The sequence below is a fragment of the Penaeus monodon genome, chromosome 26 (genome assembly GCF_015228065.2).
Source record: "Penaeus monodon isolate SGIC_2016 chromosome 26, NSTDA_Pmon_1, whole genome shotgun sequence".
NCBI classification, from domain to species: Eukaryota; Metazoa; Arthropoda; class Malacostraca; order Decapoda; family Penaeidae; genus Penaeus; species Penaeus monodon.
In genome coordinates this window covers 4,496,576-4,509,075 of record NC_051411.1, presented here as the reverse complement: position 1 = coordinate 4,509,075, position 12,500 = coordinate 4,496,576, and the positions used below count along the sequence as shown (strand labels likewise).

Here is a 12,500-nt window from a genome sequence, read left to right as displayed (position 1 = left end):
GACTCATAGTAACAATGATATCATTAATAATAATAATAATAATAATAATAATAATAATAGTAATAATAATAATAACAAAAATAATAATAATAATAATAACAATAATAATAATAATAATGATAATAATAACAACAACAACAACAACAATAATAATAATAATAATAATAATAATAATAATAACAACAACAATAGTAGTAGTAGTAATGATAATTATGATAATAATATTAATAATAATTTTCAGAAACAATTATGAAAATTATAATAGAAATAAGGGTGATGGTGATTAGAAGAAAAACAAGAAGAAAAACAGGAAAAAAAAATTATAAAAGAAATAACAGTGGTAATGATAATAATAATAACATCAATTATTCCGACTCACGAAACAAATGTCTATCTATCTATCCATCTATCCATATCTACATATCTATCTATCTATCAACGTGTCTATCTATCTATCTATCTATCAATCAACGTATCTGTCTATCTGTCTATCAACGTATCTATTTATCTATCTATCTATCTATATACAGTCAAGAAGGAAAAAAAAGGTTAATAATAATAATATCAATTAAAAAGACTTACCCAAAACCCACGCGCTTCAGGACTTAACTCCTCAGCAGCAATTTTGCAACTGATCGTCAATAGTCTGGCACTCTGCTTTTATCGCACCAGAGAACACCATTAAAAAGTACCAGATGAGAACAAAACGCACCGGATTTAGTTAATTGTACTTGCCTTGTTAAATTGAGAAGTGCAGATCGGTTGCTTTCACTCAGATGAGTTGCAGTTGAAATGTTGCTCGTCGTTTTCTAGGGCAATTCGACAGACGGTTGCCATTTTTTTTTTTCCTTTTTTTTCTTTCTTTCTTTTTTCTTTTTTTTTCCTGAACCACGGCCTTGCTGTAAAGAAGACTGTTCGATGCTTCTGTCTGTAATCATCTGTGCTTTGCCTTGATTATTGCTCACCATTGAGATCATTCATTCCGTTGCAACAGAAGAATGAGACAAAGACATCGAGATTAATATGATTTTCGACATTTTGGGGGTAACCGCAGATCATCATTTGAAGATTATCATTTCTTCAATGCGGCAAACCAAAACTGCTCTGGTTCCTTAATTGACTCGATTAAAGCAGGAATTTCAAATAACATCAGTTCTCTTCATTTCTTATTAAGGGCCTCACATTCATCCTCTCGTTAAGGTCCTCATATTCATCTTCTGAAGGTCCTCATATTCATCCTTTCGTTAAGGTCCTCATTTTCATCTTCTTAAGGTCCTCGTATTCATCCTTTTTATTGCTCTGATTTTTTTTTTTTTTTTTTTTTTATTAGTTATTGTTATACCGAAGTTGTTGTTGATTTTTCGATATTCATGTTATTTTCGGTCATTATTTCGCCATTGCTGTTGTCATTACTTTCATCTTGTTGATACTGTTATTATTATTATCTTTTCATTCTTTCTTGCTTGTTATTCTGTTTGTGTGTTTGTTTGTTTGTTTGTTTATTTGTTTGTTTGTTTTCACTCTTTTTCTCTTGTCTCCTCGTATTGTTTCGTCCTTTTTTATAATTCTTCCTTTCTCCTTTTATTATTCTATTTTCTATCTCTCTTTATCTCTCATTCTATCACTATCTCCATCGATCGTTCTCCTTCTCCCTCTCCCTCTCCCTCTTTCTCTTCCTCTTCGTTTTCCTCTTCCTCTTCCTATCCTTCTATCACTCTCTCTCCCACTCTCTTTCCCTTTCCCTTCCCTTTAAGTAGGAGGAGGAGGAGAATAATAATGATAATAACAATAATGATGATAATGATGATGGCAATAGTGATAGTGATGATAATAACAATAATAGTTGTGATAATGACATCGATAAGGCTGATAATGATAATGACAATAATGATAACAATGTTGATAACAATAACAATAATGATAAGATGATGATAATAACAATAAAGATAGTAACAATAGCAATTATAATAATAATATCAATAATGATAAGAATAATTGTAGTGATGATAACAATAATAACAATGATAATGACGGTAATGATAATAATGATACCAATAGTGATATAACAATAACAGTAATGATGATGATAGTAATAGTAATAATGGTAATAATATTGATAATAATAATGATAGTGGTAATAATGATAATAACAATACTGATAATAATAATGATAATAACAATAGTAATACTAATAATAGTAATGATAATGATAAAAATAATGATGATGATGATGACAATAACAACAATGATGAAAATTATGATATTGGTAATGATGATAATGATTGTTATAAGAATAAGATAATACTGTTAGCGATAGAACGATATTAATGATAATGATTATGATGAAAATTATGATAATGATAGAAATTATGATGATAATAGTTCTGATAAAGTAACAGTGATGATAATGATAATGATATAACAATAACAGAGATAAGAGATATAAAAATGATAATGATAGTAAAAATGATGATAATGGTAAGTAACAATGATAAGAAATAATAATAGCAATAAGAATGAGAATAACAACAACAATAATAATAATAATGACAGTAATGATGATGATAATGATGATACTCACAAATATTTTAATAGTAATAATAATTATCATTAGCATTTTCATCATAATCATGATATTAATGAAAATAATAATGAAAATAATCACAGTGATAATAGTAATGATAATAATGAAAACAATAAAATGTAGCAATAATAATAATAAAAAATAATAATAATAATAATAATAATAATAATAATAACAATGAATAATTATGGTAATAATAAAAAATCATAATCCTCACAAACATAAATAATGATAACAAGTATCATTATTGTTTTGTTTTTTTATTGTTGCTATCATTATAATTATCATTGTTATCATCATTATCAAATATCATTACTATTATTATTAGTATTGTCAATATCAGTATTATCACTATAATGATAATAATAAAAGCGAAATGTTGATATAGTAATGGCAGCAATAATACCAACAATAGCATCGCTAATAATAGCAGTAATAACACCAACAGGACTTTAGAATAATAACATCAATAATAACCGGAATGAAATTAATTGTGATTTATAAAGGCGTGGCATTTTTTTTCTCTCTCTCTCGAGTTGTTGTCATTGCGGCTAATGTTTTTTTTTTTTTTTTTGCATCTCCCCATCTTTAGATCCCTACTATGTATTGGATACGTATGGCTTACAAAACTAATAGCTTAACATAATTTAAACATCCAAATAAACTTTTTTTTTATTAATTATACTATTTTTTATTCTATTTATCCTATTTTAAGATGATTTTTTTGTGTTTTTTGTAAAATAATGAAAATAACACCACAATGCAACCCGTTTTTAAAAAAAGATCACGATAACATGTTCCCTTCGTACCATACATGTGTTCGAGTCAAGTGTTCAGGTAACCTCCCTTCTAAATTATGTTTTTATTGTTATAGTTTAGGTTGATATTCTTCTTCTGGGACTTTAAATCGATCATAATTGATTGGGTGATCATTGGCACTAAGTTATTATCATTTTAGGATTGATTTAAGGTGGAAATAGGGTGTGATATGTATTTTCCTTATTGTTTTGGTTTGGTTATTTATCTGTTTTTGTGCCTGTGTTAATTTGTCCTATTATGAGATTGGTAACACTCTTGGAAAGTTTTATGTATAGGAATTTATACAAGAACCGTAGGCTTCACTGGGAATTACCTATATAAGAGCAATAGTTTAGGTTTAGAGCTGTGGAAAATAATCGTTATTTATTGGCAAACATTGTGCAATATATCATTTATTCAGCCCTTTTAACCTGTTATCGTAAGTTTAAATGGTAGAAATCTAAAAGAGGTAAAATTGTTCAAAGATGTAAGTGTTACTGTAATGGTTAGTGTAGACTGTCCCTATGACAAGGAAATAAAGTTACTGTTATTGATAAACTTTCATGATAATTCTATACAGAACCTGCATATTGACAATACTGTTATAATTGTTAGCTATTGATTGATTGCTATTGACATATACTGTTTAGACTTTGTAGGTTTAGCCCAGAGAAACCAGATTTAGTGGGCATATTGGTTGCAATTAAAATGGCTCAGTGTCTAGTTATATATATATATATATATATATATATACATATATATATATATATATATATATATATATATATATATATATATATATATATATTATATATATATATATATATATATATATATATTATAATATATATATATATATTATATATATATATATATATAATTTATATTATATTATATATATATATATCTATATATATATATATATATATATAACTATATATTAATATATATATATATATATATATATATATTATATGTATATGTATATATATATTATTTTTCTTTCTTTTTTTTTTTTTTTTTTTTTTTTTTTTTTTTTAGTATTAGCTTTTTCTATTGTATTATTTCCTTATTTTTATAGGGGGAGGATGGCATTTGGCTGAAGTTCCTTGTTTTCCTGTTTTACATACAATTATATGAAGTTTCTGGATCCCATCATTGTTCTTTTGGCTTTTTTCAATTTGACACTTTGCTCTGCTCAGTTAACAATGAGATATAATGATAATAAGGTAGATTGCTTGGTATAAATGTAGAACATCATTTTATTGTTCTATAAAGTTCATCAGAGGTTCTTTAACTGTTTATACAGTTATACTTGTACATTTATCATTGATTTAGTAAAAAATATGTTTTCTTAATGCATGATGATTGTAAAACTCTTTTGCTTTCATTCTTTTTATTATCAGACACAGTAAGCATCATGAAGGACAACACACCACCCAGTTCTCCCAACCAGTCCCTGCAGGAACTTGGAGAAGAGATTGATATTGGTGATATAGAAGAGGTAGGAAATGAAAAAATTATATTCTCCCATAGAGACTTGGGTCTCTCAACAGAATCCTTGTCAGACTTTCTGTAATAGTTATTTAAGGATTTTGTATGGTTGTGTTAAAAACATTTAATGTTGATTCAAATTCGTTCCTTCATATTCAGAAAGATATTTGGTATGGAGTATTTTTGAGTTATGATATATAACAGTGTTTCTTAACTTGGGTTGCTGATATCAGTTTTATAGGGGTGGTGCGAAGTGCTGAATACATGGCAGTAAGATATCCAGCTGATTATCCAACTGTGTATGTTTGAGTTTGTTCATGCTCTATTCTTTTTTCTGGGGTTTTCCAGCTGTCAATCAGTACTTCACATGACTTTCCTTTATCCCTCTAGTTAGAGGGTTGCTAACTGCCTAGACATGACTACAGGGGTGCTAGGCAAAGAAAAGCTTAAGAAATGCTGACATAAAGTATACAGAAATATTATCAATACTCACAGAAGTGCAAACATACATCACTGCAGCCTTATTTATACAATCTGCCCCAAAATAACAGGTGATTGAGCTGACCGATGAAGCATCAGACCAGGGCGAGAGCGAGGAAGAGGAGGGAGCAGAGGGAGGGCTTGAGAGAGTGGAGGAGGATGAGATGGAGGAGGATGTTGTAGACATGGCAACACTGACCTTTAGCAAGCACCAGGGTAGGCAGTGCGGAGATGTCATTATTTCATTAACACCATCATCATTATCTTTATTATATTTATTTTTTATGTATAAATACATATTTGTGTCTGTACATGCTTGTGTGAAGGTGTGCATGTGTGTCTAAGTAATTATGCCTATAGAACTATTTCACTGGTGTAGATACACAATTTTTTCTTTAGTGAATATAAAGCAAATATGACAGTACACATTATGTATTAGGTCATAACTGCAACAAGAGGTTTATGAATGCTTTTAAACTCATGCTTCTCCTTAAGGTTGGGTATTTACCTTTTCTACACTGTCTCAGGTTCCGTGTTTACCTGCTCAGTCTCCCCTCGCGGAGATCTTGTAGCCACAGGAGGGGAGGACGACCAGGCATATGTGTGGGACATCACCAGTGGCAATGTTATTTTCACTTGCGCAGGACACAAGGTAAATCAGACTTTATTGCTTTGCAGAGCCTTAAATATAACAAATTACAATATTAGGTATTTTTTTACTCCTAATGGAAGTGTCCTATATATGAGCGCACATAGTTGAGGGCACAGGGCAAACTGTAACATTATTTCCACAGAATGTTATTGTGAAGTTTTCATGACTCATAATGTAGATTTTGATTCATATATTAAAAATACAACTCTTTTATCCTTTTCTTTTTTTCAGGACAGTGTGGTCTGCGTCAAATTCAATCACGACGGATCACTCTTAGCTACAGGGGACATGAGCGGTTACATCCAGGTTTGGAAAGTGGAAGGAGCAACAAAAACATGGGATTTTGAAACCGGAGACCTTAGTGTAAGTCGGAAACCAAGACTTCTTCATTTTAATTTTATAAAATTGTTGAATTGGAAAATCCATATATCTGTTATTTCTTTCTTTCTTTATTTTTTTACATAATTATTTCCTATTAACCCTCTCCCCATCCACAATTCACTTTTTTTTTTTTTCCAGTGGTTGACATGGCATCACGCGTCCAATGTGTTGTTGGCAGGAACCACAGAAGGCGAGCTGTGGATGTGGCTCGTGCCCAAGGGAAACGCCCGAACCTTCCCCAGCTACGGATCAGCCTCGCAATGTGGGGCTCTCCTGTATGATGGTAAGACTTGTGCTCACATTTATCTGCCTTTGCTTGGTTTATCATCATCCTTTTTGTCTTTTCTGTCCTTCCCTTTCGCTATGATTATCCAATGCTTTTTCCCTTCTTTGTGTTTTCCCCTCTTTTCTTCTCTAACTTTTTCTCCCTATTTTTCCCTTGGCTGGTATCTCATCTCCTTGTAAATTCCCATATTTATATACACAAAATAAATTGTTTAAAAAAGATACATAATATCCCTAAATGTCATTCAACCCTAAGGTAAGAGGGCAGTGTCAGGCTACGAGGACGGGTCTGTGCGTGTGTTTGACCTGAAGACGGGTCAGCAGATCAGCTCCCTGACAGACGGCCTGGCACACACGAACCCAGTGGCCAGCATTGCAGCCCACAAGGACAACACCATGACCATCTCTGGCTCGCTGGATGGCACGGCAATACTCTACAATACCATCAGTGGAAAGGTTTGGCTCAAAGTGTTTATTGGTGTAGAAATTCGGTGCACTGTAGTTATTACTTTAATATCACTAGGGTGGTGATGTATAGATACAATATACAATACACAATATTAGTGATAGATATATTATTGGTATGTAATTATTCTCGATGTTACTCATGTAATAGATAATCTGTTTTACAAGCTTGTTTTGTTATTTTATCTATTTTCTAATGCATGGCCATTCTATTTACTAGATCACAATACATTTTAAGCCTGAGCCTCTTTTATGAAATGACTGATACTTTATTCCAGGTGGTTGGAACTCTCAACTGCAACACGGCACCCACACCCTCAGACGAAAGCATAGAAGTGGACCACACAGTCGAGGCCGTGGGATTCTGCCCGACTATTCCCAACATTGCAGTCACAGCCACCTTGTCTGGCTTTGTCACAATATGGGATGTTTCGACACAGGTCAGCCATGGAGTCTTGTAGTAGGTATAGTTAGTAGGGAAATGGGATTCTTTGATAAATATTATTGTTTCAGAAATGTATACTGTGGCCACATTTTATGCTTCATAGGAGAGAGAGAGAGAGAGAGAGAGTGTGTGTGTGTGTGTGTGTGTGTGTGTGTGTGTGTGTGTGTGTGTGTGTGTGTGTGTGTGTGTGTGTGTGTGTGTGTGTGTGTGTGTGTGTGTGTGTGTGTGTGTGTGTGTACATGTCTATATGTGTGTATATATATAGAGAGAGTGAGCATGTGTGTGTTTGCGTGTACGTGTGTGGGTGTGCACATTTGTGAGCAAATCTAGGATGCTTACTTCAATGTCGAGTGTGAATTAAACAAGTAACATTCAATTGCAAGTACATAACCATTTCAGGTCAGTCGGCATGTCATAGCCCAGGGTGCAGGATCGTCACACCTCCTGTGGCACCCAAGCGAGCCCATTGTGTTTACGGCCGGACTGGACGGCGTGGTGCGTTCTTACGATGTGCGGTCGGGAGAACAGCTTGCCAAATACACAGGACATCACAAAGGCATATTGGCCTTTGACATTTCAAAGTGAGTTTTGAAGTATATTTATTGTATTAATTAATTATTTCCTTGTTTCAAACCTGTTAGAGGTATTTTCTTTATCAATTATTTTTTTTGTCTGTGTACTGGTTAACCTGGAAGTCCTTTTCATTATATAATATACATAAATTTTCTTTTTTATACATTATTGAATATTGTTGGGAATACGTATCGTTTTCTCATATTCAAGATATTCAAAAGAGGTGTTGTCAGTTTCTAAGTATTTAATAATTGTTATATTTCTTATTCTTTCAGGAATGGTTCAGCATTGGTTACTTCCTCTGATGATGCCACAGCGAGAGTGTTCAAGATTTTGTGATTGTTCATTAAAGTGTAGAATTTTTGGAGACCTTTCATACAGCCTTTGTACTAATAAAAAAAAAAAAAATAATATATATATATATATATATATATATATATATATATATATATATATATATATATATATATTCAGCTGGGAAATATTTATACATATTTTGTTAAATTGTCAGTAGAATACACATTGCATATTAGAAAGAGTAGCATGAGGGGATATATATTAGTATATATTTTATCACTGCTTTAGTGTTTTTTCTTATAATTATTTTCTTTTTATGCAAGATATGCACAATGTATCTTTGGGAAATTGTCTCAATAACAAGTTATCTGAAAGACCAAAGCAATATGTAATTTATTTATATATTCTCTACATATTCAGCTTAACTTTGTTGACATTTCAATGAATGAGTGTTCATTAACAAATAATGCATTTTCCTGAAAGGATTCTGTTCTAATGAATATCAATTATGTATAAACGGTATATTTACATGATAGACTGAGGTAAAGTGAAGCAGTTAAGATTGAATGACTTAAGATACAATTTAATCATTATAAAAGCTTTGCTTGTTCACATCCTCAAAAAGTCATTTGTTCACAATGTCAGCATAAAAGATATGGAGCAGCTAACATTACCTGTGGTAGAGAGATGAGCCAAGATAATATATAAAATGCCTGCATATATGTAACAAAGGATATGAAAGTTAACTACAATAAATGTAACTTTTCTCAAATTATATAAATTTCCATAAAAAAATTATTCTGTCTTTTAATAAATAAATTGTATATATATATATAATATATATATATATATATATATATATATATATATATATATATATATATATATATATATATATATATATATATATTCATATTAATAACAATAAAAAAATTAACTCAGTATGGGAATAAAACATTCATATATACTGTACCTGCCAGGCAAATGTTTACCCAAAAACTGAATGTGCAAGTGGCTTCAAACTACATGAACTTTCAGAATACTTCCCAAATGCAATTCTATAACCTGGTTTTCTTTGCCTTCATAAGCTTGAGCCTTTTCAATAATGGAATCTGCAAGCACAATTCCCTGTTTTTTCTAGCTTACATCATGAACTTCAATAACTCTCACTATATCATCTCGACTAGTTTTCTTTGGGCCCATCACTCTTAGTGGCACATTACTTGCTTTAAAGGCAACAGTAGATGAAATCACATTTCAATGACCACCGCAAACTTTAATCATTTACTGCCTTTTAATGAAAAGCAAGGAAAGAGGTAGGAGAGTTGCTGGGCAGTCAATTTGCCCTGAGGAAAGGGGGGGGGGGGATATTAGCTTTCCAAATTGAGGTATTCACACTTTAAAAGGTGAACTTTCAAGTGACAGGTATTGTACATTAACAGAAAACCAAATGTACTGTACAAAATGAAAACCAATTACAATGGAATTTGTGTATGCTTTTTGTGCAGTAATTTACAAATGTCAGCATGAAAATAATAATAATAACAATAATGGTAATAAAAACAAAGGAACTTGTGACCTTTGGTAGTTCCATATAAGAGCCTGCAAGAGATATGATCTATTCATACATATCTTTAAAAACTACTAAATAATTTTTTTTAAAAACATAACAATGACAATACATCTTCATCTGTATGTACATTCAATCATAATTGAGCAGAGCAACAATCTGTGAGGGTTTTGCAGGATGCCTGCACAGAGGACACTGTTGGCTGGTTTGCAAGCACTCCTGGATGCACTGCCAACAGAACAGGTGACCACAGGGGGTTATAGAGGAATGTTGCCGCTTGTCCAGGCAGAGGGAGCACTGGTCTTTGCTCTCTACGTAACAATCTGTTGACATGAGTTGAGGATACAATAAAAGATTTGTTAGCAATTTTTATGATGTTTATTATGAGCTTAATCAAAAGTGAGAGAGAGATAGAGAGATGAAGAGATCCAGACAGACACTACAGACATAAATGTGTGAGAAAAAGAATGAAAAAAAATATATATATAAATAACAGGAAAATACATTTACTATTCCCATAATATCTACAACAGAAAAATGAAAACAATTGCATATACAAGAAAAAATAACAGGAAACTTACTTGCAGAAGACTGCTTATTCTCAGGAGCAGTCTTGGTGAAGAGAAAGGTGTAAGCAGAGTACACAGTAGTGAGGAAAATATGTGTGAGAAGCACCATACTCAGGATCCGGAAGGACTTGCGGGCACTGTTGTCACCTAACCACTCTCGCACTAATACCTGTACAGTTGAAAATTAAATATAAAGATATAATTGGGGGAAAAAAAGTACAAAATTTAAAGGAAAACTCAAACACAGACAGGAACGTATGCAACTAGAGACACAGATTAGATATATGAATATAAAACTGAATACTTTCTTTTTAATAGATAAGTTATGAGAATACACTAAAAAAAAAATTTACATACTGATTCACACATTCCAAAATAGTTGTTTGCTAACACTACTATTTAAAAATACATAACACCAATTAAAATATTCTACATCTGTCATTCTTTTAGTCACAATGTTGCAGACAACAGAAGTAGATTGAAATTTTTAAAAATCCAAGTGGAGACTTTCTACTGCAACTCACATACAACATTTAAATTAAAATAATCTTATAACATTTACTACAGTTTGAACCTCCCTAATCTAGTATTTTGTCATCCAGAAACTCCAAGTGTCCAACATTATTTTAGATTACGCAGCTGCCACTACTAGCAACTAGTATCTATGACTTATTATGCCTACTTTTTGCTTCGTTCCTGTTTCTGTTGCTTTCCTTGTCATGTTGTAAGCATATTTATTTTACTGACAATAATGATATCACATCAAATTGTAGGATACTTTAGTATTAAAATCCTGCTATTTGGGAATTTCTACAATCCAGCTGAATTCAAGAGGTTGAACCCATATTAGAAAAAAAAAAAAACATACTAATAAGCACACATCACAAACTCACATATTTCACTCCTGTCATCCTTTTAGAAATGTGATAAAAGGCTCCGCTGAAGTAGAAAATGGCCAGGTGGATGCGGTGAAGTAGGGTCATCGAATATCTAATGGCTGGCATCTGCAGCAGAAGGAAGTTCTTTAGCTCTGGCCTCAGGTAGGTCGACAGGTGACCAGCTCTTAATGAGTCTTCCAACTTCCCTATCAGCCTTCGTATCACTTCTGGCCCAAAGCACTGCAGGGCCACCATCATGATTCTTTCCTGCAGGAGATGAAAAAGCAACTCTGTTTGAAGTATGTGCTGAATATTTTGCTTTCAATCATGGTTACCTTATTGTATAAAAGCTTTTATTTTAAATGCAGATCTCAGAAGGAAATTGGTATAGAATGACTATTTGAAAATAGCCTAAACAGAATATATTGCATGAGAAAAAGTAGCTCATTGCCCATGAGACTATATTATATATCTTATGTTCAGCCACAACCATAAAATTACAACCAATATTAATCCAACATCTTTTCATCTTTTAAATCCTTCAAACCATTACATATTATTCAATATTGTATTCAGATATTCTTCAAGTACCTTCTATAACATTTCCTCTGTTTAAAAAAGAAAATACTTCTATTTACCTACACCTAATAGAAGCCATAAGCTATTTCAAATAAAAATATAACAACATTCAAACAGAATGGTAATTAGCTTTTACCATGTGATCAAAATTGGATAAATACATATATTATCACATCCACAACATACAGAAATATATTAAGTATACCCCAATATACTCAAAATATACAGTCCCCTAATATATCAAGACAATCTCATTTCCATCACATTATAAAATGTGTGCATCAAATACACAAACTCATGAATAAATCATACGAACTGGAGCATTTGGAAGTCTTTGCCTGTTTCTGCCTACTTGTAGGACCCCTGTGTACTCCTCCCCTAGCGTTTGCCGCAATGATAGGGTAGTCAGGCTGTAATACGTTAACTCACACAGCACTTCAACATATTTGT

The 12,500-nt window shown here is 31.9% G+C and overlaps 2 protein-coding genes across 4 annotated transcripts in view; one reads left to right on the top strand and one right to left on the bottom strand.

Moving 5' to 3' along the window:
• Positions 1-3,360: 3,360 nt before the first annotated feature.
• On the top strand, positions 3,361-8,521 carry LOC119589867 (angio-associated migratory cell protein-like). Its single transcript, XM_037938486.1, has 10 exons — positions 3,361-3,421; positions 4,789-4,886; positions 5,428-5,572; positions 5,884-6,008; positions 6,240-6,371; positions 6,528-6,672; positions 6,931-7,130; positions 7,418-7,579; positions 7,984-8,165; positions 8,433-8,521. The coding sequence occupies exons 1-10, from the start codon at positions 3,379-3,381 to the stop codon at positions 8,494-8,496; spliced, it is 1,296 nt and encodes a 431-aa protein (XP_037794414.1). The 5' UTR covers positions 3,361-3,378; the 3' UTR covers positions 8,497-8,521.
• A 1,194-nt stretch (positions 8,522-9,715) lies between these two features.
• The window catches only part of LOC119589866 (peroxisome biogenesis factor 10-like), a 3,693-nt gene continuing 908 nt past the window's right edge, over positions 9,716-12,500 (bottom strand). For all 3 annotated transcript variants that reach the window (XM_037938484.1, XM_037938483.1, XM_037938485.1), the window contains exons 3-6: positions 12,367-12,500; positions 11,487-11,738; positions 10,606-10,762; positions 9,716-10,347 (exon numbers count right to left, since the gene is read on the bottom strand). The exon at positions 12,367-12,500 is cut by the window's right edge and continues 24 nt beyond it. In XM_037938484.1, the coding sequence (XP_037794412.1) occupies positions 10,157-10,347; positions 10,606-10,762; positions 11,487-11,738; positions 12,367-12,500 (734 nt within the window). In that variant the 3' untranslated portion in view covers positions 9,716-10,156. The remainder of the gene's footprint in view (positions 10,348-10,605; positions 10,763-11,486; positions 11,739-12,366) is intronic.

What these genes read in the sequence shown, in the direction of transcription:
- LOC119589867 (XM_037938486.1), top strand. Translation starts at nt 3,379, where the DNA reads ATGTTCCCTTCGTACCATACATGTGTTCGAGTCAAGTGTTCAG. An exon ending in GACCTTTAGCAAGCACCAGG is followed by an intron (nt 5,573 to 5,883) that starts GTAGGCAGTGCG and finishes ACACTGTCTCAG; the next exon opens with GTTCCGTGTTTACCTGCTCA. An exon ending in TTGAAACCGGAGACCTTAGT is followed by an intron (nt 6,372 to 6,527) that starts GTAAGTCGGAAA and finishes TTTTTTTTCCAG; the next exon opens with TGGTTGACATGGCATCACGC.